The 26494-nt window shown below is 41.6% G+C and overlaps 1 protein-coding gene across 5 annotated transcripts in view; it reads right to left on the minus strand.

Moving 5' to 3' along the window:
- Positions 1-26494, minus strand: part of LOC117563729 (protein abrupt) — a 52219-nt gene that overhangs the window by 11837 nt on the left and 13888 nt on the right. For 3 of the 5 annotated variants that reach the window (XM_034242204.2, XM_034242208.2, XM_052002499.1), the window contains exons 3-6: positions 17569-18519; positions 16524-17130; positions 16135-16419; positions 15857-16058 (exon numbers count right to left, since the gene is read on the minus strand). In XM_034242204.2, the coding sequence (XP_034098095.1) occupies positions 15857-16058; positions 16135-16419; positions 16524-17130; positions 17569-18047 (1573 nt within the window). In that variant the 5' untranslated portion in view covers positions 18048-18519. Of the gene's footprint in view, positions 1-15534; positions 15758-15856; positions 16059-16134; positions 16420-16523; positions 17131-17568; positions 18520-26494 lie in introns of those variants that run through there. The other 2 variants (XM_052002498.1, XM_034242207.2) reach the window with 2 other exon arrangements.

The following is a 26494-nucleotide window of genomic DNA, read 5'->3' on the forward strand; positions in this document are numbered from 1 at the left end:
CTAACCAAGGCACACACATCGCCACGGTCAGTGGAAAAGCAAACACATGGATTCCAACACTCTTGGATTAATGGAGTTTATATACTTGAAGCGCGGGGTCGCCTAATTTTATTAGCCATCGCTCAAATTTTGAAGGCAAGTCTCTCCAATTCAGGGATACCCTTGCTAAGATATTAAAAGGTATCTGCAGAACCTTAACTCAAAATTCTATTCTCATAAGTAGGTTAATCCCTTAAAGAAGAATCTAAATTTTATTTTAATTTTTGTTTCCTTAGTTCCTCAGTTCTCAAATGATATCCACAAATGGATTGAAGGATTCAAAAGATATGTGTTAATACAGCAAACTTTTTATAGTAATCAGAAAATAAAGTAAAGTTGTTTTTGTCCATTTTTAATTCAAGCCTAATTAGATTCTAATGTGCATTTAGTAAAATTATATAGTTTTTTTTTTATAGATTTTAGAGTTATTTATTAGTTAAACCTGTACAGTAATAAAGTACCTTAATAACACATTTTAAAGAAAACTCATTCAGGCCACTCATCACAATTATATAGTAAAATTCTTTACAAACAAATAATTTGTTGCTTTCAAGTCACTTCTCTTCAGATTCTATAGCGTATTAAGTCATCGGCTATATTTGCATTGTTTCCCATGATTTTTATTTGTTTGCTTGGGGCACTTGGAGATTTGGCGAGACGCGTTGCTTTTTTGTATTTTGGGTTTTTCTTTTTTTGTGGGTGACGAATGGCGATAATGTTGTTTGTTGTTTTAACTTTGAAATGAGAAAAGTTTGCTGCAGCATTGGTGGCGTCAGGAGTTGAGCAGGATGAGGTTCATATGAGCAGGCAGGAGAAGTCATAAAGTGAAGCAAACGATTGAAAAATTGCATATGTCGCATTTGAGAGTGTATGTGTATGTGTGAGGGCAGACCGTCGAGTGTTGCATACTTTTGGGGGTGGCTGAGCAATTGTACAGGAAATTAGCCCGCAATAGACACACACACATACATCTACGCACGCACACTTGCATAGTTTAAAGCCTGCTTAGATGATGCCCGCTTGCGGTAATAAATTAGTCACGGCAGAGATGTGGGCAAACAAGAAAGAAACTGAGAGAGTGAGAGAGAGAAAGAGAGAAGATACAAAGAACAAAAGCAAGAACACACGTGCACACATTGACAAACAAACGGCAGCCACAACACTCACTCACTCACACACACACAGACGCAGATAGTGGGTGGACAGCAGCAGCAGAAGCAGCAAAGGAAAAAGTTAAAAAGGATAAATCGCTTGTGTTCATCGCTCTTCGCACATAATAAATGTATCTTTTACTTGCGCAGCGCTCGAGAAGTTGCCAGCCATGCGGACGACCCCACTCCATCCCCATATTCTTCTCCATCTCCATGCCCTCGACGAATGCTCGGCCAAGCTTCTAAGTAAGTTGGCCCCAAGTGAACCGCCCAAGCAGCCAGCAACCAGCAACCAGCAGCCGCCCAGCTCACAGCTCATAGCTCATAGCCAAAAGAAAGCTGCAGACGTAGAGCGAGAGAGAAAGAGCTAGCCATGTGTGTGTCTCTCTCTCTGTCTCTTGCTGTGTGCGTGTGTGTGTGTGTAGTATATAAACTTAACAGCATTTGGCTATCTTTTTGCAATTGATGTATTACACATAAAAGTTTTCAGCCCCCACATATCCTTTTGCCATGTACTCGAATTGCTATTCCTATTCCTATTGCGCTTATACACTACACATGCATGTGTGTGTGTGTTCATATGTATGTGTGTGGCAGTCTTCGTAGTCCAAGACATTCACCACGTCCGCAAACAAAACGCACGCATACAATTACAAAACTCTTACACGTATGCCACGCAAACGCCAGAGACCAGGGACAAGGGACGAAGACGGGTACAAAGATAGGAATGGTGATTTGGGCCGGAGGGGGAGCGGGGAGCGTGGAGAAACAGGGCAGCGGGTTGGGTGTGCAAAAGGAATATTGTTAACCGACTGCAAAATAAATACAAAAACTTTTAATGCTCTTCTCCCTGCCCACGTCCCTGGTCCCTTGCCCCTGTGCCACTTCCTCCATTCGTGGCGGGCGTTGAAAAATGCTCTGCTCACACACACACACTCACACATTGTGGAGAGGGAGGCAAGGGTAGAGCCGGACAGACATTGAACGTCTTCGGACTCATTGCCACTTGCGAAAGGCAACTACACACACATACACAGCAGACAGACATGTTATGTGTATATGTGTGTGTGTGTGTGTGTGTGTTTGTGTTTAAGGACATATGCATGCGAACATCCCAATGCTTGCTCTCCACTCGTTCGCTCGCTCGTCCTTTCACCCATAACTCATCTATCAATTTTCACGTACTTGGACCACAGTTGCTCTGCCAACGATTCTCTGGTTTTGCTTTTGCTCTTGCTTGTGCTTGTGCTTGTGCCTGAGTTAGGGTTCGGGCTGGGAATTTGGTTGGGGTTGGGGTCGGGGTCTTAAGCCCAGACCTGAGCACCCGAAACGGGGCGTCTTATTGCCAAAATGTAGCCTTTTTCCTTTTTGCCCACAAGACACCAGGCACAGTGACACAAGAGGAATCGAAACTAACTCATAATCAAATTTTGGAGAGGAGAGTTTTTCAAAATGATGTAATGTACATATGTACATATATTGTTTTTATACCCGCTACCCATAGGGTAGAAGGGTATTATAACTTTGTGCCGGCAGGAAATGTATGTAACAGGTAGAAGGAGTCATTTCCGACCCTATAAAGTATATATATTCTTGATCAGCGTCAACAGCCGAGACGATATAGCCATGTCCGTCTGTCCGTCTGTCCGTATGAGCACTTAGATCTCAGAGACTATAAGAGATAGAGCTATAATTTTTTTTCGACAGCATTTGTTATGTTTGCACGCAGATCAAGTTTGTTTCAAATTTTTGCCACGCCCACTTCCGCCCCCGCAAATCAAAAAATTGAATAACAAGTGTAATTTTAAAGCTAGAGCTAATATTTTAAAGACACTTGAAATTAATAAATAAAAATAAAATAAAGTGAATACCAAATAAAAATATTTTTTAATTAGAGAATCTGCGAAATAAAAGTTCAATGCCATCTTAACTAATTTTTTATTAGCACATAAATATTTGTGCAATAGTAGTATTTGGTTGTAAAAATGTATATATTTGAATCGATAGTCTTCAGTTTTTAGAGATTCGGGATTCTGGAATAGGGAATGAAAACCCTTTTGCCACTGTACTCGAGTTGTTGTTGGGCCACACAACCGGCTCCTTGGGCGTTGTGTACTTAAAGTTTTCTTCCTTCACATCTCGACACAAACACAAACACAAATCCCAGTTCACACATACGTGCACTTGTTCTCTGTCTGTGTGTGTGTCTGTGTGTGTGTGTGTGGGTTGCACACACGCAGAGCTCAATACAACTGAACGGGGCAACAATGAGAGCTGACAGCCCCGAAATGTCATTCTATCTTGGCGGTCATTAGAACAGAGTTCTGCCTCGACAGACCTTGGTTTGTTGGCAGTTTGTCGGCACACACACACACACACACACACACACAGACAGATAAGGAGGGAATGAGAGGGAGAGAGACTGGCAAGGATGTTGGTTCCTGGCAAGCATTTGGCTCTTCGTCTTTGGCCAAGATTATCTCCTTTACTTTTGGTGGCAACAACTTTTTGGTCCTTGTCATTGTTGTTGTTGTTGCTGTTCTATTCGATTCGATTCTGCATGAAGTACTAGCATTTTACTCTTTTTGCCCACAGCCTGTCTGTACGTGTATGTGTGTGTGACCGAGGGACACATATTAACTTGGCCATTGTTTTTGTAGTCGTTGTTGCTTTTATTTTAACACGCCGCATGCAACCCAACGCTCACCCTTACATCCCTCTCTGTCCGTATGTCTGTCTCTGTGTGTGTGTGCGAGTGAGCAAGTGTGCTTGTGTATGTGCTATTGATGCGGCTAGTTTGATGTATTACCCCAAAAAACGAAATGTCTGTATCGCTTATGCGGGGCCAACACAGAATAGAAATGGGCATTTTGGCATTTCGATTTAGTGGCACACACATACATACACATACAGACATACATATACACACACGGATACATACATATGTACATGTGGAGAGACAAACGATGATTACGCCATCGGATGCTCTCATTCACACACACGCACACACACACAAACACCTACAGACGAGCCTTTACCGCTCTGCCTGCTCCCGTCTTGCGCCTTTCGTCTTCCGTCTCGCTCATGCGGGCCTTTTTATGGGCATTTTGTATAATACATCATCGACAAACATGTTTGCAAAGTGTGTACGAATATTATATGGGAATATAACTGTGCTTCCTCTTCGTTGTTGTTGTTGTTGTTGCTGTTGCTTTTTGCGCACGCTTTGGCTGTTGTTGTGATGTTGGCAGGGTTGGGTCGAGTTGCCCAGCACGAGGAGTGGAGTGGAGTGGAGTGACGGGGAACGGAGGGGAGTGAGGCAGGACTGTGTTGCCGTGGCAAGAACAATTGCAAGGACATGTGCGATGGATGCTGACGTTGACGCCAATGGTGTCGCTAATGGAATGGACATGGAGAGCAACAGCAGCAGCAGCATAGGGCGAGTTGGACTTGGACTATTCCCCGCAAAGCGGCCAGCTGCTGATGCCAAAGCTAAGGCTGTTTCTGATGCTGATGCTGATGGGGTTGCACGCCCCGAAATGTATTCGCTTTGAATTATACCCAAAAATATACAGCCTAAGCGTCGCAGTTGACGTTTACTGCGACGTTGGCGTCGCTGCTGATGCTGACGTTGGCAGCAAAAAAGTTTGCCCGAAAAGTTGTTGTAGCTTTTGTTGTGTGTGTGTGTGTGTGTGTGTGTGTGTGCGTCTCGGTTAGTTTGGCGTACAGTTTTGTGAATTTGAATTAAATGTACATAGTTTTAGATTGCGTAATTCATTAGTACAGTCAGAGCATTGCTAGACGAGCCAACGAACTAACCAACACCCCGCAGTCAATCCCCCCCTCCTCCAAAGCCACAGCCTCCCACACACACACACACACACAAAGAGAGAGATTCGCACACTAACAAACACGGGCAATGATGAACGATGTGGTCGTGTGTGGTTAGCATCGGCTTGGGTTTGGGGTAATCTAGAGAGGGGCTAGGGGGTGGGCGCAACGGGTGTACAGGGCGCAGGGGCGTGACAAAAGCAAATAAGCATAGTTCCACTGGCTTTGGCAAGCTTGATCCCTTGTGCCTGCCCTGCCGGAGAAATCGAATGCCAAGCTGCTCCTAGGTGAGCCAAAGGCATCCCAGCTGAATGGCTGAATGAACGGATGGATGGATGGATGCATGGATGGAGATCTAAGCCAAGACTGAGTCCAGCTGGGCGCGCACTTCATTCGAGTGCAAAGCGAAAGAGCAATGGCTACAAGATGAATTGCTTCAAGGCAGCCGAAGCTGGCATAAGAGAAGGAGCGGGAGGGGGAGCAGGAGGAGATGGAGATGGAGGTATGTCCACACCTACCACGTACACTTGCGCCGCACTATTTATGGTACAATTTATTACTTTATGAGCACAAGAGAACTAGTCGTGCCTTGGCTCTCTTTTCTTTCGTCTCCGAGAGAAGCCAATGCTGTGAGTGGGTTGCCAGCTCTTGTTGCTGTTGTTGTTGGGCTCGTGTTGGGCGCCGCTTTGTTTACGGACCAACGATTGTATTTAACTTTCAAGGGGACAACGGAGCAGAGGTGGCTCAATGTGGCAGTGTGGCGAGGAGAGCAGAGAGCTGAGAGTGTTTTGGCAGGGGGAGGGAAGCGGCTGTGAATGAAATGCGATGGTAATGAATGTATGAATTTAGAACGCAACTGAAAACCGGCGAGACACTCGGTCGAGATACTTTTTGCCCACTATCAGCAGTCGCAGTAGTGATGGGAGGGGGGTGACAGCACCGTGGTAAGGGGATGTGGCGGGGGGTGTGTGTGTGCAGGAAATGAGTAAAGGAAGTTTTAGTTTCACATTCACTGCTGGGACTCGACTCTCCGGCTGAAGGGAGGCAGATGCGGGAGGGGGGGAATGTTGCCACTGCGGTTGGCACCCAGTGCGAGAAGCGGGTGAATTGCTCTGCTGTTGCTATCTCGCTCACGTCAGCGTGTGTGCGTGTATGTGTGTGTGAGAGTTAGAAAGTTTGAATTGTATTGAAATTGTATTTTGTTAAAATTCATGTTTGTTATTGCTTTTGTTGCTGTTTTCGTTGCTGTTGTTGTTGTTGTTGTTGTTTAGACGTCGTTGGCCAACCATTTTGTCGGCCTGTCGCTTTGTATGTGTGCGCCTGTCTGTCCGTGTACGTGCTCCTATGTGTGTGTGTGTGTGTAAGAGTGACTGAGCGTATGAGTAATTTTATTCGACTACTGTCGAATGCACGAGTGTGCGATGTACACAATATATATCTTTCTGTCTCTATGGTTCTGTATGTGTGTGTGTGTGTGTGTGTGTTATTTTCTGGTAACGCAACTAAAAACTCTTTTGCAGATATTTTCGTACATTGAAGTGCCAACATCTATGTATGTGTTTGTATATGTTTATGTCTGTGTGTGTTTGTGTGAATTTGGCTGCTGTTTAGAATTTTATGTGTCCGTGTGCTAAGGCTTCCAAGTATGCGTGTGCTTGTGTGTAGAGTGTCCAGCTAAATAAATCGCACAGCAAAATAAATACGGCAGCAATAAATCAATAAGTACACTGAAAAACTTGTAGTGCGATGAATTGAAATAAGCTCGTAAGTACAGTCGAGTCTCACTACAGACAACTCGATATGCATATAACAAGTTCATATATATGCCATGAATAAATAATAATGCTTAAATGCGGTTTATTTTATAAAAAATATTTAAATCATTTTACCAAATTTATTCAGAAAAACCTATAAGAAGTTGGTTGAAATAATCAACATTTACTATTGCTAATATTCCCCCATTATCTTGTGATAATATTTAATTATCTTGGACACCAACATAGCAGTAAACGAAGAATCATTTAGCAGATAGAAGAGACATTCAGATATTACAGCACTTATTAGTGTTGAAAGTATTAAACAAAGTGATTATATACTTCTAGTGACTGCTATATGTGAAGATCATGCAACAATCATTCTTTTTAGTATTTAAATATTTCAAAACTATTTGACCAATAATATCTTTCATGAATCATTTCATTATTCAAAAATGTAATATCAAATTAGTGCCGTAATGAAACTATTTGCCAAGACTTCAAGGAAATCCTAATTCCGATTTAGTTTAGATAGTGACTTGTGATTCTGGTGCTTAAATCAATTCAACTAAATGCTGCAGTTTTGACAGCTATTTGTTTTGTTTTTAAATAGTTTTAATTTTATTTACTTCCCGATTCTACATCAAAATCAGAGGTATTCGAGTAACTCCAGCGCCATTTCCGGCGAATCACACTTGAAGCTAAGAAAAAACGAAAATTATAGCACACATAATTTGCACAATGTTTCATTTTCAGACCCGGTCAACTGGGTTCAGCTTCTGGAGCGGGGGTTCATGAATCGTTGCGGCAAATATATCATCGACACGTTAAATTCACAGACACACACTAAACATACACACACAAACACACACACACACACACATTCATATACCGACACAATTGCGTGTGTGTTTGAATTGAGGTCCACAGGATTCGATCGCACAAATTGCTCATTGCTGAGGAAATATTTGCAATAAATTTAGTTTATGGCTTCGGCCTGACTGACACCCCTCCACGTCCCCTACCACCCTCGCGTTGTATCTGTAGTTCCCCCCGCCAACCCCTCGCCACTTACCCGAATAGGCGCGCGCTGTCAATGCTTGAATTATATGCGAATGTGCGAGGATACTTAGAAATATTAAAATGCAGCTCTCATCCTGTCAGCATGCCACTTCCCCCGCCTTCCCCCACCATCTCGTCCCTCATCATCATGAGCGTTGCGTGGTCACTACACACATAAATATGGACAAAGAGAATGGGGTTGGGGTAGGAAGGGGCGTCATTCGGTTTATTGATGTAATATCCTTCAATTATTATGGATATTTGGCGCATTCCTGCGCATCCGAATGGGTTGTGCGGGGTGTGACGGGGGGTAACGGGTTGGGATGGCCTTTGGGGGGTGGCAGAGCCTCGAATTGCGTATGATGCTGCTTAATTAACTGACCCAAAGCAGAAGCTTCCCGCACCCGCACTCGTCCCTCTCCACTCTACACTCCGGACCAAGCCATGACTATCACGGGGTTTAGGGAAGATCTGAAGGAAATGAAATGCAAACAAACCATGTGTGTGTGTCTGCCCCTCCCTCTGAGTGCGTAAAAGGATAGAGCAAACTCAAGAAGTATAAGGAGACGTTCTCAAGTCGCTTGCCCTGAAAAAGGGGAAGAGTTCAACTCAGCTCAGCCAAGTGAAGTGAGGTAAGGGGAGGGACAGGACAGCAACTACTTTCGCATGTGCGGCAATAATTCATCCATTAAAAGGGATATCAATGCGTCAGTGTGAGATGAAGAAGCACTAAGAGACAGAAGTGAGAGTAAGGGAGAAGGGGGCGGTTTAACAGGCAGAATGCGGGACAAGAAGACGAAGTGGCAACGGGGTCAAATGGAAAAGGCCGAAACGAAACCAAACGAAACGAAGCAAACGAAACGAAACAGCAGCCGCTGCTTCTTCTGCCGTACAACTTCCGTTTGAAAACCGCACGCACACACACACACAGACGCACACACATACACATACATGGTGGTAATACAATCGCCGGAACTTGAAGGTTGAACGTTGTTGGGCGACTATGCGAGTGAGAGTTCGGTTTGCTCATCGCCTGCTTACGGCTATCAATGGGTTCGAAAGGCGAGCCAAAGCACACACACACATACACGGAGGGTGCGGCGAAGGGTTTGGCAGCATCAGCGTTGTGTGATAAGCAAAAATACCGTAAGGTTGCATGTGGAACATTCGTTTCTTGAAGTTCGGCTCTGTCAACGGCACGTGGCCAAAGACGCTGCCAAAGATGGAGGAGGACAACCAAAATGGACTCACTCACACATACACTGTAACACGAACACACACACACACTCACACTTGGACAAGTGGCATCCATATGGATTTATGTAAATTCTATGGCCCCAAAAATGACCTTTTTCCATGCGGCTGAAGCACTTTCATGTGTTGGTGTCCCAGTCTGTGACTGTACGAGTGTATGTGTGTATGTGTGTGCGTCAGCCATGGTTTGTGTCTTTGACTTTTGTAATATTTTGTAGAAATAAATTCGCATTTGAAACGGATTCGGATTCGGTAAAACGAAATCCTTAAGCATAACACCGACGACACGTACTTATGTCTATGTAAATGTGTACATCTCTTTATATAAGTATGTATGTGCCTGTGCTGTATGTATGTGTGTGTGTGTGTGTGTGTGTGGAAGACCACTTGAATTTAAAATACGACGTGGCAAAAAGGGCTGGCAACCCAAAAGGCAGCTGCTGTAGCCAAGGGACTAGCCCAACCTCCACTCTATATTCTCCATTCTGCAACCCCCAACCCAAGCCAGAAAAGCCCGAAACCAAATAGTTTTCAAAAGTTTTGCATTTTGCCTGGGCTTTGTGTCTATATCTGAGCGAGCAAGACTCTATACATGAATATAAGTGAGTATGTGTGTGAGTGCGATTGCGAGTGTGTGCGTTAAGCCCAAGAAGCACAACAAACACAACTACAACATTTTGTTTAAATTTAATGTATTTTCTATGACAAAACATTTGCCCATCCTTGGAGTTTCAGTCCCTATGCCGTACAGACACACACACACACACACACACACGCACACACTCAGTCTGGCAAGCACTCACACATAAGTATCATAATAATAATAATAATAATGTTTTTCGTTTCAATTTTTCACTTCGCATCTATTTTCAAACTGTATGCTAAACAATTTCATAGCAAGTTTAAGCAGAAAATTAGAATTTTCAAGTGCTGCAATGGGTTTTCAACGCTGGACATTCTCCAGCCCATCTCCACTTCTATAACCCCTCCTCTGCTTCTCATTCCCACTCTCCTTCTCACTCGTTGTTTGTGTTGTTCAGGCACACAATGACATAATCCCTCATCTACATAAACATTAGAGCCAGAATTTAACTCAAAAGTTTTTAGTTTCGGTTTCGGTTTCATTTTCGGTCCAGCTTTGACGCTGCTGCCCGCTTGCCCTTACCCCACCCTTTCCTTATGTACGACCGTGTGTGAGCAAAAGTGTCCCTGGCACTTTGTAACTATAAATGCTTGCCTTCTATTGTATATACACACACACATACATATATTATGTGTGTGTATGTGTGATGTGCAGCAGATGTGAGTTTTTCAAATTAATTTGATAACATTCCATGCTCTCTCTCGCTCTCTCTCTTTATCTCGCTCTAGTTTTATTTGCTGCTTTCGAAGCAATAAATTGTACTAAAAGTGAGTGCGAAAAGTGTTGCATACTTAGCGGCGGCTTCAGAAAAATCTGGATTTATCATTCGTAATGGAAGCCTAAATTTGATATATTTCTAAAATAATCCAGCAATTAAAAGAAATATGAAATGGTACAAATAATTGCAGGTTGGTGAATTTTTCAGTTGGATTTGGTAAACAATTGCAATTCATATAATAAAATATGTTTTAAAGTGCTGCATACTTTGCGGCTGTTGGAGAAAAATGCTTAGCACATTATGCGACATTCGGAATGTCTTTTAAAGACCCATTGAGATAATCTGATAAGAGTTGGACTATTAATTATGTATCTAAGGATACAGCTGCGAGATACGTAACAATTGCTGATAGAGGGTACAGATACAAAGTTCGAGATACAACGCAAAGAACGCACGCACTGAAAATGTATTTCCAATCATTTTACTCATTATCCTGGCAAAAGTTTCTATGCCTGATGCCTGTGTCTTCTGCCAACACATTCATGTCCTGCCTTCAGAGTGTATAACTAACTATACGGATCGAGGACAGGGGCAGTGCCAAAGACAGAGGCAAGCTGGCCAAGTGTGTGCCACAAGGCGCGGTGAGTGTGTGAGTGTATGTCTGTATATGTAGTGATGTTGAAGTGAAGTAAAGTGAAGTGAAGGGAGATGGGAGCTGGAAGAGGGGGAGAGGTGGCTTGCAAGCGTGTTGGCGTTAATGGTTCTTGATGAAATGAAATAATGGGTGCGTTTATTCACGTAATGTATTTGTATTTGTTACAGCAGCAACAGCAGCAACAACAACATATTTACAATAATAACACAGCTCGTAAAACGAATGAATAACTGAATGGAATGATTGAATGCCGCATAGAATGAAAGCGGCGCCCAAGCGACGCCGACACCGACGTCGACGTCTACGACGACGTCAACGTCAACGTCGACGGCTAACAAAACGCTTTTCGTTAGTTTTCATTATTTTCCGCATTTAAGCGTATTTATTCCGTTGTTAATCGAATTTATTAAATGCAAACACGCCAACATCCAACCCCAATACACATTCAAGCACACACACACACACACGCTGTTAGCCAACACGCACACTCACGCATACAAAGGACTCAACTAAACTGGGCGCGTTTTGTTTGGCTTGAGAAATGTGGCTCGCATGCTTATTGCCAGCTGCTAATTTAACGCTCTACTCAATGCCCATTGAATGTCTCTATTCCCAGTCCCACTCTGACTGCTCTCTACGCTAAGTCATCTGAACTGACACTAGTAACAGTTACGCTTCACTCTTTAACAACTTGCATACTTTTCGGCGCAACTGCTCCCACTTAACTGTTCCCAAACAAGTTTTAATGTTGCAACCATTCAATTTGTAAAATATTATTGCAATTATTAGTCATTATTATGTAATTATGAATATTTACAAAGGTTTGTAAGAATTTCTTATCTGCTGACTAATTACAAAATTTGACTTGTATTGATTTTCAACAGTCATTTTCAATTCTATCAACAACCGATAAATTCAATGGCGTTCGTTAGTTATGCTTGATAATCTTTCGTAATTATCTTACGATTTTATCTTGAATGCTCTCTGGCAATCACATCAGTTAGCTGGAATCTGTGACAGTTGCGAATGCGATTTCAACGAATGTGGCACAACATAATGCACATTTGTCTCTGTGTGGAAGTTGCTGTTGTGCTTGTGTGTGGGATGAATGCGAGAGCAGCTGGCAAATGAAACTGATAGAAAACTTTGCGCATTAGCTACGCCAGCGCCAATCGGTCCAGCCAAGTCCAAGCGAAGTTCCGCTGCCCCAAACCCCAAATCCCAACCAAAGTCAAAGTCGAAGTCGAGTCGGCATCGCAATCCTTACAGTTGCAGTCTCTTTGGTCTATTTCTTTGACCCTTTTGCCGCTTTCAACTTATGCATTTGGTTTGCACAAGAAATGAGCAACTGGGCTCATATGTCAATGATTTTTCCACTCCCACATAGTCACTTGGCGCCAACTGCACTAGCTGCTGGCTGCTGAATGCTGAATGCCAGGACATCGGGGGTGGGAACAGTCTGACGCCTTGCACCTTGCAACTAACTCTCGACCGACAGATGGCGCTGTGGTGAGCTGGCACCCAGATCGTTGGGCTGCCAAAACGTCTTTTGCTTTTGCCTTTTGAATATCACCGTTAGGTGTAAGTGTTTTTTTCGTCTTGGCATTCTTGTTGCGAAGATACACACACAGGGACACATGTGTGTGACTTACACCTCCCTTTTGCTGTTATTATTTTGGCTGCCATTTATCTGCTGTCAATGTTTCGACTGCCTGCCGACTGCCTGCCGCCTGCTTTCTGTCCACCTAACGGAACGCCAACTGCCCCGAAGGCAACATCCACTCGTACTTCTCGATTTTGCCTGGATCTTCCTCATTTCTTTTCCTATCATTTTCATTTTAAAATGTCGCTCAGAGATGGCAACGCCTTCAAGAGGTCAGCAGCAAGCTCGGAGCTCCAACGACTTGTTATTCTGTTTCTTTTTTTTTCTTGCCTCCATCGTCCATCTTTTGCCGTTGTCCTTCGTCCCTGCGCTGAGCTGCCTGGCGGAGTTAGTTCTACAAGACTTTTTCGGGCTGGCCACTTTATAAATGTTTCTGCAACGGATTTTTGCAAAGTAAACTTTTTCGCCTTTGTAGTTGTGCCATTTCTCCTTTTTTCCAATTCTTTTTTTGCTCGAACCACTTGGCCCGCATCTGATTGCGAGTGTGTGACATTTGTGTGGGCGGAGAAGGACGCGGAAGGGTCAGAGAGAGTGGAAAACTGGGACGAAGGGAGCAAGGGAGCCAATGGCGCAAATATATTAAAATGCAAACCCAACTCATATTACTAGTCTGAGCTGGCATGGACTAAACGGCATAGAACTCTCGTCTGGACCGTCGCTGAACAGGAAAAGAGAGAAAGAGAGTGGGAGGTATAGACAGGGGTGTAGCTAGAGAAGAGGTGGGGGCAGTTCAAGAAAAAAAGAAGAGGAGGTTAGGTCTCAAGTCCTTGCGCACACATGTGCGCAATTTCCAAGTCCGTTTTGTCCATTGCCAATGTCTTCAAATAAATCGAATGCACAAAAAAGCAATAAAACGAAATAAAATCTAAATATGTGTGTATGTATGTCCTTTTTTGTCCTTTTCGGAATGGGCGGACAGCACCTCGCCCAGCGATGGCGAAGAGCAAAAGTAGAAGAAAACAAAACACGCAAGAAGCAAGAACAACGAGCGAAAAAAAGGAACTTATCATTTTTATCATTGCACAAAACTTTATCCTTTTTAGTCCAGGCCGTTAATATTTTCGATTCCGTTACCAAATGGCCAGAGCCCAAGCCGGAGTGTTAGCCTAGTGGCAAGTCCGTTACCGTTAACGTTACAGTTACAGCCTCAGTTAGGGCTACGGTTACGGTAACCGTTGTCGTATTCGTATTCGTATTCGAATTCGTATTCGTATAACGCTGTCCAGAATTTCAAATGACTTTTTCCATGGCGGGGCGTGCCAGCCCAGTCGAAGCTTATTGAATGTTTATGCTTTATTAAATTTGATTTCTTTGCCGCTCGCTTTGAGCCTTGGCATCTGCGACAGGAGGTCGGCCCAACAACAGCCACAGCAACCAACACCCAACACCCTACACCCTATCCACCTAAAGTCAAAACGACTGCTCGTCACTTGGACTAACCCGGCGGCCGGTCAACATTTGTTGCAATGATCTATGTGCGCTGAATATTAAATGGCATTGCCGGCTTAGCGAACGGACTAGGCCCAGTTCGTTATGGGTGGCCAAGCGGAGAGGAGAGGAAGCAAACTCCTAAGCCCTGAGACCAGAAAGGCGAACAGGGAACAACCCAGCACTACTTGAAGTCACAGTGCAGAGATGTGGTGTTTCGATTCAGAAAGCACGACTTTTGCGTTAGTCAAAAATATTAGAAGAAAAATATATTAGGGAACTATTTTAACTCTTAATAAACCAGATTATTTAAAAACAAATATTTCACTTCAATATATACATATTTGTTGCTTACGAAAAAAATACAATTATTTTTGAGTTTAAATTCCAACATCAATTTAGGAAGTACCAATTTCCGTTTTAAATTGAATATTATTTGGGAATGTAAAGAATATTTGATGCAGCATACATTGTGCGAAGTCCGAAGTCGTGACACGACACGCTCTCATCTCTAGTCCGATTATCATTTTAATGCCCGATAAATGCGACATTTGCGATGCTATACAAAGTGCGTGTAATGTGCTCGGCAACGCAAACAAACAGGGTAAAGAAAATCGAATGCCACACACAAGTGGGAAAGTGAGACAGCGCAAGTGAATATGGTTGGGAGCACAATTGTGAGTGTGAAAGAGACAAAGAGGATTGCCTTAACGTATTCTTGACTTTTAGGTGAAACGTAAGGGAAAGAAACGATTCATATTTGTAAGGGGTTGGCCACATAATATCGAATGGTAATCATAATCATAATAATAGTAATAGAAATAGGAATAGAAATAGTAATAATAATAATTTTTTGTGCGTTTTTCGAAGCATTTGCACATACGTAAATGAACATTACGACGGCCCTTTTCCCCGTTTCTCCCGAATATGTTTATAATCGCACTTCAAATGTGCTAGCCAGCCGTTGTCCGGCCCATAAGAAAACTTTACTCATTGTTGTCCTTCCTTTATGCGACACGTGGTCGACGCATATTTCTTGACACTCGACCAACTTGTCGTTCGTAGGCGATTTGGACCCAATGATTGCCACGATTTGGGATGCGTAAATGTGTAACTTAATTAGGCTGCGATATGTATGTACATATGTGTGATATCGATAGGCAGGCAAATCGATTTATCTAAACATTTTATGAGTTTCATTGCGCTATTTAAATAATAAACCATAACAACTACTTAAGAATGTAATATACATAAATATAAGATATGTAATATGTATGTTGGTGAGTGAATACAATAAACCGATAACAATCGATATACAGCGCACTTAACTATACTTAATAAATACGTTTTGCTTTCTTGTTTTGGTTACATTTTGAGATTGTTCTTTGTTGATTAGTTGGCCAATTGTTTGTCGAATTTGTAATGCCCTGGCGATTCATCGGCTTATCGGTTTATCGATAGCAATCGATAGTTAGTTACGAGCTTCTTGCAATTGCAAATCATACACAAATCGTTCGCGGCAATCGATAAATCATACACAAGAGGCAAAAATATGTACTCTATAATTCGATAAAGATTGAAGTGAGCTTTATGCAGTTCTTAAAGCGGTTCTCTTATATGGAAAAAATAAAAATCGAATAAACGAGGCTTGAACTCACCAAAATCATTACCCCCCAGACCAGAGGGTCCTGGCAGAAGACCAGGAATACCCTGGAGGCCAAGGAATGCATTAGGGAAGGAGTGAGAGCGCTGATTGTCCATACCATCGAGGGTGCCATCGTGCTGACCATCTCCACGATCTGATGGCTCCGTATCGCTACTGTTCGAGTCTTCTCCGGCACTCTGGCCAAGATCATGTTTCTGTGGAGTGGTAATCGGGAAATGGGAAAGGAACAAAATAAGTACAAATAAAGCAAAGCTTTTGCCATTGTCATACCTGATTAGCCTGCTGTCCATTGCTGTTCTCTAGAGCCTGGCCTAGCAACGACTCGCGGAGTTCAAGACTACGATCACGATCCTTGGAAGTGTCACGGCTGCGATTCCGGGTCAACGGATGCTGTCCCGCCACCGGAAAGTCACGGTCTATAAGCAATCGCTCCGGACTGATGCCGTGTTGGGCACGGAACAGATCGGCACTCTTAATACGCTTCTGAGGCGGCGGAGTTAGATGACTCTTGCGACTACCCTCCATGTCACTTAGGTCCCAGTGGTTGCTGCTTGCCTATAAATCGAATCGATTGGAATAGAATAGGGTTGAGATTAGTGTTAGTCAATGCGCGATGGCAATCGAATCGAGTGCAAGCTGGTTGGAACTGCACACTTTACTTTGCTCGGATTTGGGTTTGGATTCGGATTGGAGTTTCTTACGGGCGACGCTGCGGATGCCTTCAACTCTTGAATGGCGGGGGTCACGCTGCTTCCGCTTCCACTTCCGCCTCCACTCTGGCTTTGACCCTGGCTGTTGCCTCCCAATGGCAGACTTGATGCTGTCGCTGCGGCTGCTGCAGCAACGGCTGCTGTCAACGAAGCCGCGGCAGCGGCTGCTGCACTCGAAACGGGCAACGATGACGGCGTCTGAGGCGTGTTGAACGGTGAAATCTGGCTGTGTGTGTTGCTGTTGTTGCTGCTGTTATTGTTATTGCTGTTGTTGTTGTTGTTGCCGTTGCTGCTGTTGTTATTGCTGCCAGCATTGCTCAGCGCTGTGGGCAAATAGTTGCTAACTTTATTGTGATTGCTGCTGTCAGCGGTGTTGTTATTGTTGTTGTTGTTATTGCTGCTGCTGCTGCTGTGACTCAAAGCGGCCGAAAGAGCCTTGGAGTAGGGATAACCTCCATTGACATCCGCCAGGCCACGTATCTGCAGCAAATGAGCCGTCTTCAGGAAGTCGGGCAACTGCTCATGGCTGACATTAACCTCGCCGTTATACATAAAGCTGGGGGAGCAAGTTTTAGTTAAAGAAAATTAATTTTAGATCTATTAAACTCATATTGCTTAATCTAAGAAGAAAACATGTCCATAGGTGACCATCAGCTTCCAAACATATTTTCTGATAATGTGTCATCCTAAAAATAAAAGTACCCTTACATATATTCTATCATCGACGAACCGAAGGATCGATCTTATCTCTTGTGATGACTAGTAATTTATGAAAAATATTGAAACATTTTTAAAACTATGTAAACAGTGTTAAACTGCCATTTGATCATCCAAGAAAATGTTTTTTTCAAAATAAAAGCATAAAAAGTTTAAGTAAAACAGTAGTTGAAGTTCTGTTTATGTTCAAGTTGCATCAAGATGCTCAAGATGCATTTCAGCTCTTCTAGTTATCTGCCCTGACTTTGTAATTCCTCAAGAGAACAACAGGACTTACCTCAGCAGGTTCTCCACATCGTCGCTGCGCACATCGCGTAGTATGACAATGGGATGCTCGCAGGGATTGGCCTTGAGCAGTTTGCGGAAGTAGGGACTGCAAGCGCTCAGCACCACCTTGTGGGCGGTGAAGGAACGCTCGTCGCAGGCAAGGGTCACATCCACAAAGTCCTCCTCGTCGCGAAGATGTCGGAACGAGCTAAGTATGGATGTCTGAAAGTCGTTCCATTTAAGCGCATAATGCTGCTGCTGTTGTTGCTGCTGCGATGAATGACCTCCCAACGGAGGTAGGGGCAGGGGCGGTGTGGCTGGCGAGAGCGCCGTACCGGCGCCGCCAGCTGCCGTGGCGGCCAGTGAGTGCGTGTGAGTGTGCGTGAGCGTGTGCGAGCTGTGGGTGGAGGTCGCCAGTGGCGGTGGCTCCATTTTGACCACGCCCGCGTTGTTGTTCTCCGCCGTTTGCAGCTGTGTGGACTCGGTCATTTATCTGTATAGGAACTTAAGCCGTTGTCCTGCGACTCTTCGCTCTTCACTCTATGCTTTCGTTCTCCTCTCTCTCTCTCTTCAGTTCTCCGTCACTCTCTCTCTCGCTCTTAGTTAGCTTCTTCCGTCTTTTGTGCTCTGTCTTAATGGACTCGATCCACGTCGGCCTTTTGTTGTTAATGCTCTGATTTGGCTATTGTTGTATGGACGAATGCTTGCTTTGTCCCCGCTCTATGTATGTGTAGTTGTGTGCGTATGAATGTGTGTCTGTGGGGCGCGTATCGCAAATATTTACAGTTGCCGTTCCGCCAATCTTAGTGCTTAACTGCGTCCTGCGTCCTGTGCTAATTGGGCGAAAGTTGTGGCAACCTCTGTCGGCCTTTGTCCATTTTCACGGGACTAGTGGGGGCCACAATCATGGACGGAACGTTTACTCAGTGCTGGCTGAAGAGGGCGGGCAGGGCAGCTCAATCTGTAATCGAAGAGAAGAAGAACACATGCACAAATATAAAAAACGTGTTCGAAAGAAACGCTTGAAAATGAGTCGTGGTCTCAGTTCAGGTTCAATTGCCACCGTCGCCTCGTCCACGCACACACACGGGGCGGCAGGTGGCCCCTCACTCAGCAGCAGTTGGAAACCCCATCATTAAATACTATTACCAATTATTCATACTTAAGCACCGAGACTACGCTGGCGGTGCTTACCCAGTTGCCAGTTGCCCAGCTGCCCAGTTGCCCAGTTGCTAGTCAAGTTGCCCCACCGCGGTGTCTAATGGAATCATTAATTACGCGAGCGCACCGAGCGGGCCACTTGTCGGGGGCATTAGACGCAAATCAATTTAATTTAACCGTTTACAAGCAGCGAACACCGCTCTTTGGGCCTGGCCCTAGAGACGAGGCCAACTCGATCTTTGAGCTCTGACTTGCAACACGAAATAATTGTACAAGATCATTAGAAGTCCCAAAACAGACGACACGCAGGTCGCCTCAGTACTTTTCATTCTCTCTCCCTCTCCTTCGACAAACACTGATCGATGTGCTTGACTTCAAAATATTTATAAACCCATTCATCTGATCTTCGCTTTGGGATGACCCTTGGATTATGATCTTCACATGAAAATATCGAAGGCAATGCGTAACGCCCCTAATAATAATCAAAATAATCACAGAAGCCAACTGCAACAACTTTTCGTTTGCAATTGGCGCCTGCATTTGCGGCAAGCTCATTTTTCATGCCACATTCCAAAAAAAAGAAACAATAACAACAAAAAATCTAAAATGAAACTCGACTGTGGTTTCCCGTCTTTTTGGATTTCAGATTTCTATGTTTACATCTTGGTTGCTTGCTTGGGGTTGCTAGCCTCAGGGTTTTGATTAATGATATGCCGCTTTAAATTCGATTATGGGCATCATCATCATCATCGCAAAAGAGCAAGACCCATGTCCGGAGTGGCGCACTTGCTCTCGATGTACCCATTCTAAGAGAAGACACCTGCGATTCGTAAAGCAGTTTGTAACAAATAAAGAATAATACTCAAAACATAATCAAAAGTGCGCAAGGCAATGGGAAAAACATTTAAATCAGTTTGAAAAGGAAAATCATACACACTTTGTGGCTACAGATTTATTGATCATAAAAACAATAATGTTTGTATCTTTGATAAAATTGCCGTCTTCAGCAGCAGTTTTTTTTCTACGACAAAAATACTTTCGACTATATTTGAATTATATTAGATTAAATGACAAATTTGCTATACGCATAAATCGAGAAATTAATATCTTTTTAAAACCTTTAATTAGATACATTTATGAACAAGTTCTTAATGTGCGCCTCCTGAAATTTTATTGTTTAGTTTTAATTTTTAGTAAAGGTGTGCGTTAATGTTTAGTCAATGAATGAATGAATTTTGACAATATATGTAGATTGATTAAATCTTCAGAATACTTGTTTCATTCGAAAATCTAAATTCTATATTAATGAACCTATTAGTTTTTTAGAATTTCTCTCGAAAAGAGTTCAAAGAACATAATGTTCAGTATTATTATTATTTTATATTATAACAAATATAATCATTTTAACTGAATGATTATGAAATTGTATCTAAATTTATATTATATTATTCAGTTTATTAGAAGACTAGTTCTCAACTTAAATTTGCCACTGTTGAGCTGTGTATTAATGTGCGTGTCAGTCTGCGTGAGTGTGGGTGTGTATATGTAACTGTGCTACACTTACAGTTACAGTTAGAGTTACTTCTTCTGTTTGTGTGCGCTAATTTATGAAGTAACCCAAAACAATTTCATCATAACACACTTGCCGACAATTATTTCGTTTATTGAACAAACATTCGCGTCGTATCGCATAAATTCGAAAGGACAACAACAATAACAGCAAGAACAATAATAATAATAATAATAACAACACTAACGAAACAAAATCCGTCCCCCTATCTATGCACTAAAGCGAAACAAAACGAAAAAAAAAAAAAAAACAACAAACAACAAAAAAACAAAATAAAGAAAACAAAGCAAAACGCGGTCCCGCGTTGGTAACCAGACAAATATGTAAATGAAATCGGAACAAAAAGGAAGCGTTTCATGTACGAGTATGACGACAGCATATGTGTAAATGTGTGAGTGTGTCTGTGTGTATGTGTGAGTGCAACGCAATTGCATTTCTCACGTTGGCACGAGCACTGACAACAACAACAGCAACAAGGACGCCTAAAAATGGCAAATCGACTGTCTAAAAAACAAAACATATCAAAAATTTGCGTGAAACAATAAAAAACACGTCCAAATTAAAAGGCCAACGGACCCACATACACACACACACACACACACACACACACACATACATACACAAGCACACACATTCGAAGGATATGCATATAAGCTGTGGGGAAGATGGAAAAGAAGGGTGCGAGAACAGCGGCGCATATCATAATAACAAATAAATGTAAATGATAATAGTAAATAAAAAACGAATTACTAAACAACACACAAAGCGCTTGATATCCAATCAAATGTTTCCATATGCGTGGCAAGGAGTTAAGCCAAGTGGCAGCGGGGGAACGAAAGGGCGGGCAAGTAACAACAGTTGTTGTTAGACAAGTAGAAAGCACACAAACACAGCAACTATTTTTGGTAAATTGATACGGCGCCTTGGTAAACGATTCGACGGCCCCAAAGCACATGGGCACATGGCCATAAGACCGAAGACTGAAGACCGAACCGAGCGAGAACCGAGGGAAGGAGGTACTACGGAGTATCATCCTCTACTGAATACTAAATACTTGAGAATGGGCTAAGCATATAGTCATATATTTATAAGCGCATTCATATAGCAATTTTCGGCGTTTCTTACGATGTTGATTACGATTATGGCGAGTACTTTTACCATTTGCATTTGAGAATATAGAATCGGATTGTTCCATTAGGTTTATGGAGATGGAAAACCGTTTACTGCCTCGTATTTTGTCGCATTTATGTAATCAAAATCTGACAAACGGCAATTGAATTAAGTTTATTGTTCCAACTGTTTTCGATTTATCAATTCACTTTGAGCCTTGTTACGGAAAACTTAAGATATTTACACCCGCTACAAATAGGGTTATTTTGAATTTGTGCTTGCTGGAAATGTATGTATGGTCTATTTTGAATTTAGTACTATGTCGATATACCAAATATAGCCTTTGGTATATTTTGTTGTATAGTAATTTGGTATATATTAAGGAACGTATATATGGTATATTTTAAATTTAGTACTATATCGATATACCAAATATAGCCTTTGGTATATTTTGTTGTATAGTAATTTGGTATATATATTAAGGAACGTATATATGGCCTTTTGTATATTTTTTGTATTTTGTGGTATATTAATTTGGTATATTTTAAGATCTGTTTTGTTTTTATTCCAAAATTATTTTTTATTGAAAAATGTATTAGTTTGTACTAAAATTATAAATGCTTTCACATATAAAAAAAGGAGAATCTTTAATTATAAATGCTTTCACATATAAAAAAAGGAGAATCCAAAAAAAAAATAAAATAATTGAGTAGTGAACTTAGCTGACAATGCACAGTTTAATTGTTTTATTTGACTTTGTAGTTATTTTAATTCATTTAATTTTTTTTGCTTTGGAGTTAGTGAAGTACGCTTGTATTATTGTTGTATAATTGTTTCGAAATGTTAGCAGTTGCTGCCTAAATAAAATTGATTAGAAAATGTCAAAATAAATCATTTACAATATGCAAATTTTCATAAAAGTCTGCAAAGATACACAAAAGCGCACACAGCCGCATACATAAAAGGGTCGGCTAAATGCAAGCAAATTAGTTAAAAACCAATTAAAATTGCTCATACGCCGCATAGACCGCACACACACACACACATACACAGCTTCACATTCGAACGCAGAGAGAGGAAAAATGTAAACATAGTTTAATCGCACATATGTACATAAGCGAGTATGTATAGATAGATAGCCGAGCGCTATTGTAGATAGATAGATAGGTGCACGCAACTGTATCCAAAAATCTAAATTAGAGTGTCAATAAAATACACTTTTAATGAAATAATTAATTAGATTTTGCACATCAACAATCCGGTGCGCATTTGCTAATGTCCATCCACACACATACACCCATATACATATGTATATTCGATATTTATCTGCATATTATATTTGTATGCGTGTGTCTAAGTTTTTGTTTTAGTTTCAGGCCCCCAAATTTGGTTGCCATCACCTGACTTCCCTCTCGTGACTCGCATTGTTTTAAGGGGATTTTGAATTTGAATTTGCATTGCGTTTCCACATTTTTTTATTTTGCCTGCCTCCTATTTTTTCTATTCCATTCGATTCGATTCGATTCGTTTTGAATTTGTTTTTTTATTTTTGTTTTTGGCACAGCTCGCGATTTGTTCGATTTTCAATTATTTAAATGGTTTTCATTTTGGTCCCACACATTTCTAATTTGCATTTGTGGAGCACACCCTGTAGAGCACCCCTCCACCCTCCACCCTCCACCCACCTCCCCGCCCACCCAAGGCATTGCATCAAAGTGCCACTCAACGGCACAAAAACTAAAATGACTGGACAGATAGATGGCAGCAACAACAACAAAACTGACTTTCCTAATTGCCTCAGAGAATTTAAATTGAGACATGAAATTGAATAATTCAAAATAATTAGCTAGCAAGAAGCCAGTCTCAGTCTCCGTCTCCGTCTCAGTCTCAGTCTCAGTCCTGGTCGCAGTCCAAGTTGTCCGACGGGGTCGCGTAATTGCATTAATGATTTTGATAAATGACAAACGCCCTCAAACGTCTTTGACTTTGACGTACATATCATTGTGCTGATATCGAAACACCTTAAGAAACTAATCTTAAGATCTGCATTGTTGACATAATAATCTGCGTATTATGATGCTAAGTAGAACATTTCAGTATGGAAACTTTTATAGAACGCGAGAATAATTTAGTCGATCGCAAGCCCACTTATTCATCAATTAATGTAGAAAATATTTAAAACATTCGTTTAAAGAGCCTGCAAAATTCAGAAGATATGCACGAGGAAATAAATAAAAATAGAGGGAGAGAGAAAACACGTTTTAGTTTCGGAGAGAAAACTAGTTCGTCTACTTTGAGCTATAATCGAAGACAAAAACTAAAATGAAAGAAAACAATAGTTTGAATTAGCTAGCAAGTTAAAACACACACTCGCATAGTAAAGTTATTAAGGAATGTCTGTACATCTGTGTTTGTGTAGGGGCAAAAGAGTGCCAACTTGTCTACACGATCCATTTCAATCGTAGTCCGAGCTCGCAAATGACCGCAAATCAAGTCGAATCGCTCCGGCTGCTAATTAAACTAATTGAGTAATTTCAAAGCCGAGCACCAAAAAGTACGAAATTAAATGAGCAAATAGACGAGATAGAGATATAGATACGGATAGAGTATGGATGGCAGGGCCAAACCGATAAAAGCGAGAAATAAAACTAAAGCTCAGAATACGACGGGGACAAAAGCGACAAACGCCAAACGAAAAAATCGCCACGGAATTCTGAAGCGCCATCGAAACCTGAATTCAATGCCCCAGTTGTGGACAGGCAGGTGAGCTTAGCTCGGTTCCTACTCCAAATCCCATCACTCAACAGTTAACAGCTTGTCATGAGTTCGTGTGGGGTATATTTTTGGAGTATTTTGAGAATCGGATTAATTGCAATGCTGCAAAGCTATTCTCAAAACTTCGTTACACTCGCACTCGAAGAATTATTTAGTATCTGACTATATATTCATTCCAACGAAAGTCTGAGATAGTGTGTGGTGTGCTTTGGTAACCTGTGCTAATTAATTTCCAACTTGAAGCAAACGACGCACTTAATGGGACGGGCCAGTTGATAGGCATCTAATAGGCCGCAATTAGCTGCGCATCAGGAGCGTTTCGCATGGCCAAGAAATGTGGCCAAATGTATGCAAATGCCGCTAAAGCACTGAACGAGTTTTCAACTTTCTTTAGCCAACAATACTAGATTCGGATACGTTTAAAAGATTCAGATACTGCGTCAGCCAGAGCCAGAGATACGGATTCATTTGTCGCTGCACGCTCAGTGCTTTTGATGGGTGTCAATGAACCTTCCACAAAAAATTGGTAGTATTGAGAAATGGACAGCAACAACAGCAACCAAAATGTAGAAAATACGCACAAGAAACCAGTCACTAAACAAAGACACTGATGTAGATACAGATACAGATACAGATACAGATACAAAAAAAGTACACACAAAATACTAATACTAATAATAATAAATATGAGCATGGCAGCAACAACAACAACAGCAGCAACAGCATCAGCAACATTAACTGAATGGTATTAAAAATTTACATAAACTAGCCATAAATTAAATTAGCCAAAAGCCGCAGTCGAATCCAAAACCCTGACTGAAGAAGTATCTGTAAGATACACACACACACACACACACACACACACACACACACACACACACACACACAGATACGTATGCTGCATCGTTATTCGAATACAATTAACGCCAAGAGAGAAAGCGAGTTGGCGTCTCTGTGTGTGTGTGTGTGCTCATCTATGTACAACTAAAAAGAGCACCATTCAAACTAATTTGTTTTTGTTTTAGTAAAATTTTTCCCTTCTGGCTTTTGGGGGAAAACAATAAAAAACAAATCAAAGTGAAATGAGCACACACACACACACACACCAGCGCACTTATAGAAAGAGAGGTTGATCAGGTACATCTATTTAGTGGATATACGATTATATGAAAATTATTGCTCTGCTCCTCTGGATTTCAAAATATCATCTTCAAAATGGCAGAGTTGTAAGTGTCATTGCCTCGCTTGCCATCTCTCTCTCTCTCGCTCTCTTTATGTAGCTATAGCTGTCTCTGTCTATGCATACCTTATAATAATACATTATTCGCTTCGTTTTTAGATTCGTGTGCTTCTTTTTTCGTCTTCATATTTGAGAGTTGAGCTCTTTTATGTGTTTCTCATTTTGTAGTTTTCGTTTTGCGCCCTCCCCTCAAAATGGATCGGATCGGATCGGGTCCGATAGTTACTCTGCCCTTTGTTGTCTCTGGCTGTCCAGATCTCTCGCTCCGACTCGATTGTAATGTGCTTATGGCCAAAAGCAACGAGCAATGGCCACTTTGTATTGGCCAAGTTGTAGCTGTTCGCGTTTTTGTCATTCAATTTGCGTTTATTTCATTGGTTAACTTGTTTTTTTTTCTCTCTTTTTCTTTTTCGTTTTCTTTTTTCTATTTCTATTTGTTTGTCTCACTATGCGTATGTCGAGTGTTTTTGTTTGTCTGTCTGTGTGTAGTGCTGTTGTTATTGTATTGTTTCGTTTTCTCAATGCTTAATTTAACGATCATGTTTACATACTTGGTCCATCTAGTTCGCCCACGGTATTTCATTTAATTATTTTGATTGTATCAACCTTTGTCTCCTCTTATTTCGTTCGCCTTAAGCCTTTTGGTCAACCCAATTGCAGGTTCATCACCAATATCAAATAACGACCTCTAAGATTGTCAACCTAAGAATACTACTATCTATTTGAAAACTTTTTTCGATCTTTAGGCAAGTTATGGAAATGTCTCGGAAAATGTTAATTTATTTTGGTTTTCATAGATCTCCTCCTCCATATCCTCTATACTTTACAATTCATAAAACTCATGAATCGGTTTGAAAAGTGTATTCAACAGTAATCAGTATTTAGTTATACTGCTAAAAATGTTTCTAACTTTATTTTTAATTAGAAACAATAAATGAACGTCAATTCAAATAGCTCTATAAAATGAAATAATTACAACTCCATTAATCATGATGTTACTTGGAATGATTCGCATTACAATTATACGAATCAAAGGACAATTTTCGAACCATCATCCAAAACATTCATTTTGTTTTAATT

Source organism: Drosophila albomicans, chromosome 2L (genome assembly GCF_009650485.2).
Source record: "Drosophila albomicans strain 15112-1751.03 chromosome 2L, ASM965048v2, whole genome shotgun sequence".
Lineage (NCBI taxonomy): Eukaryota > Metazoa > Arthropoda > Insecta > Diptera > Drosophilidae > Drosophila > Drosophila albomicans.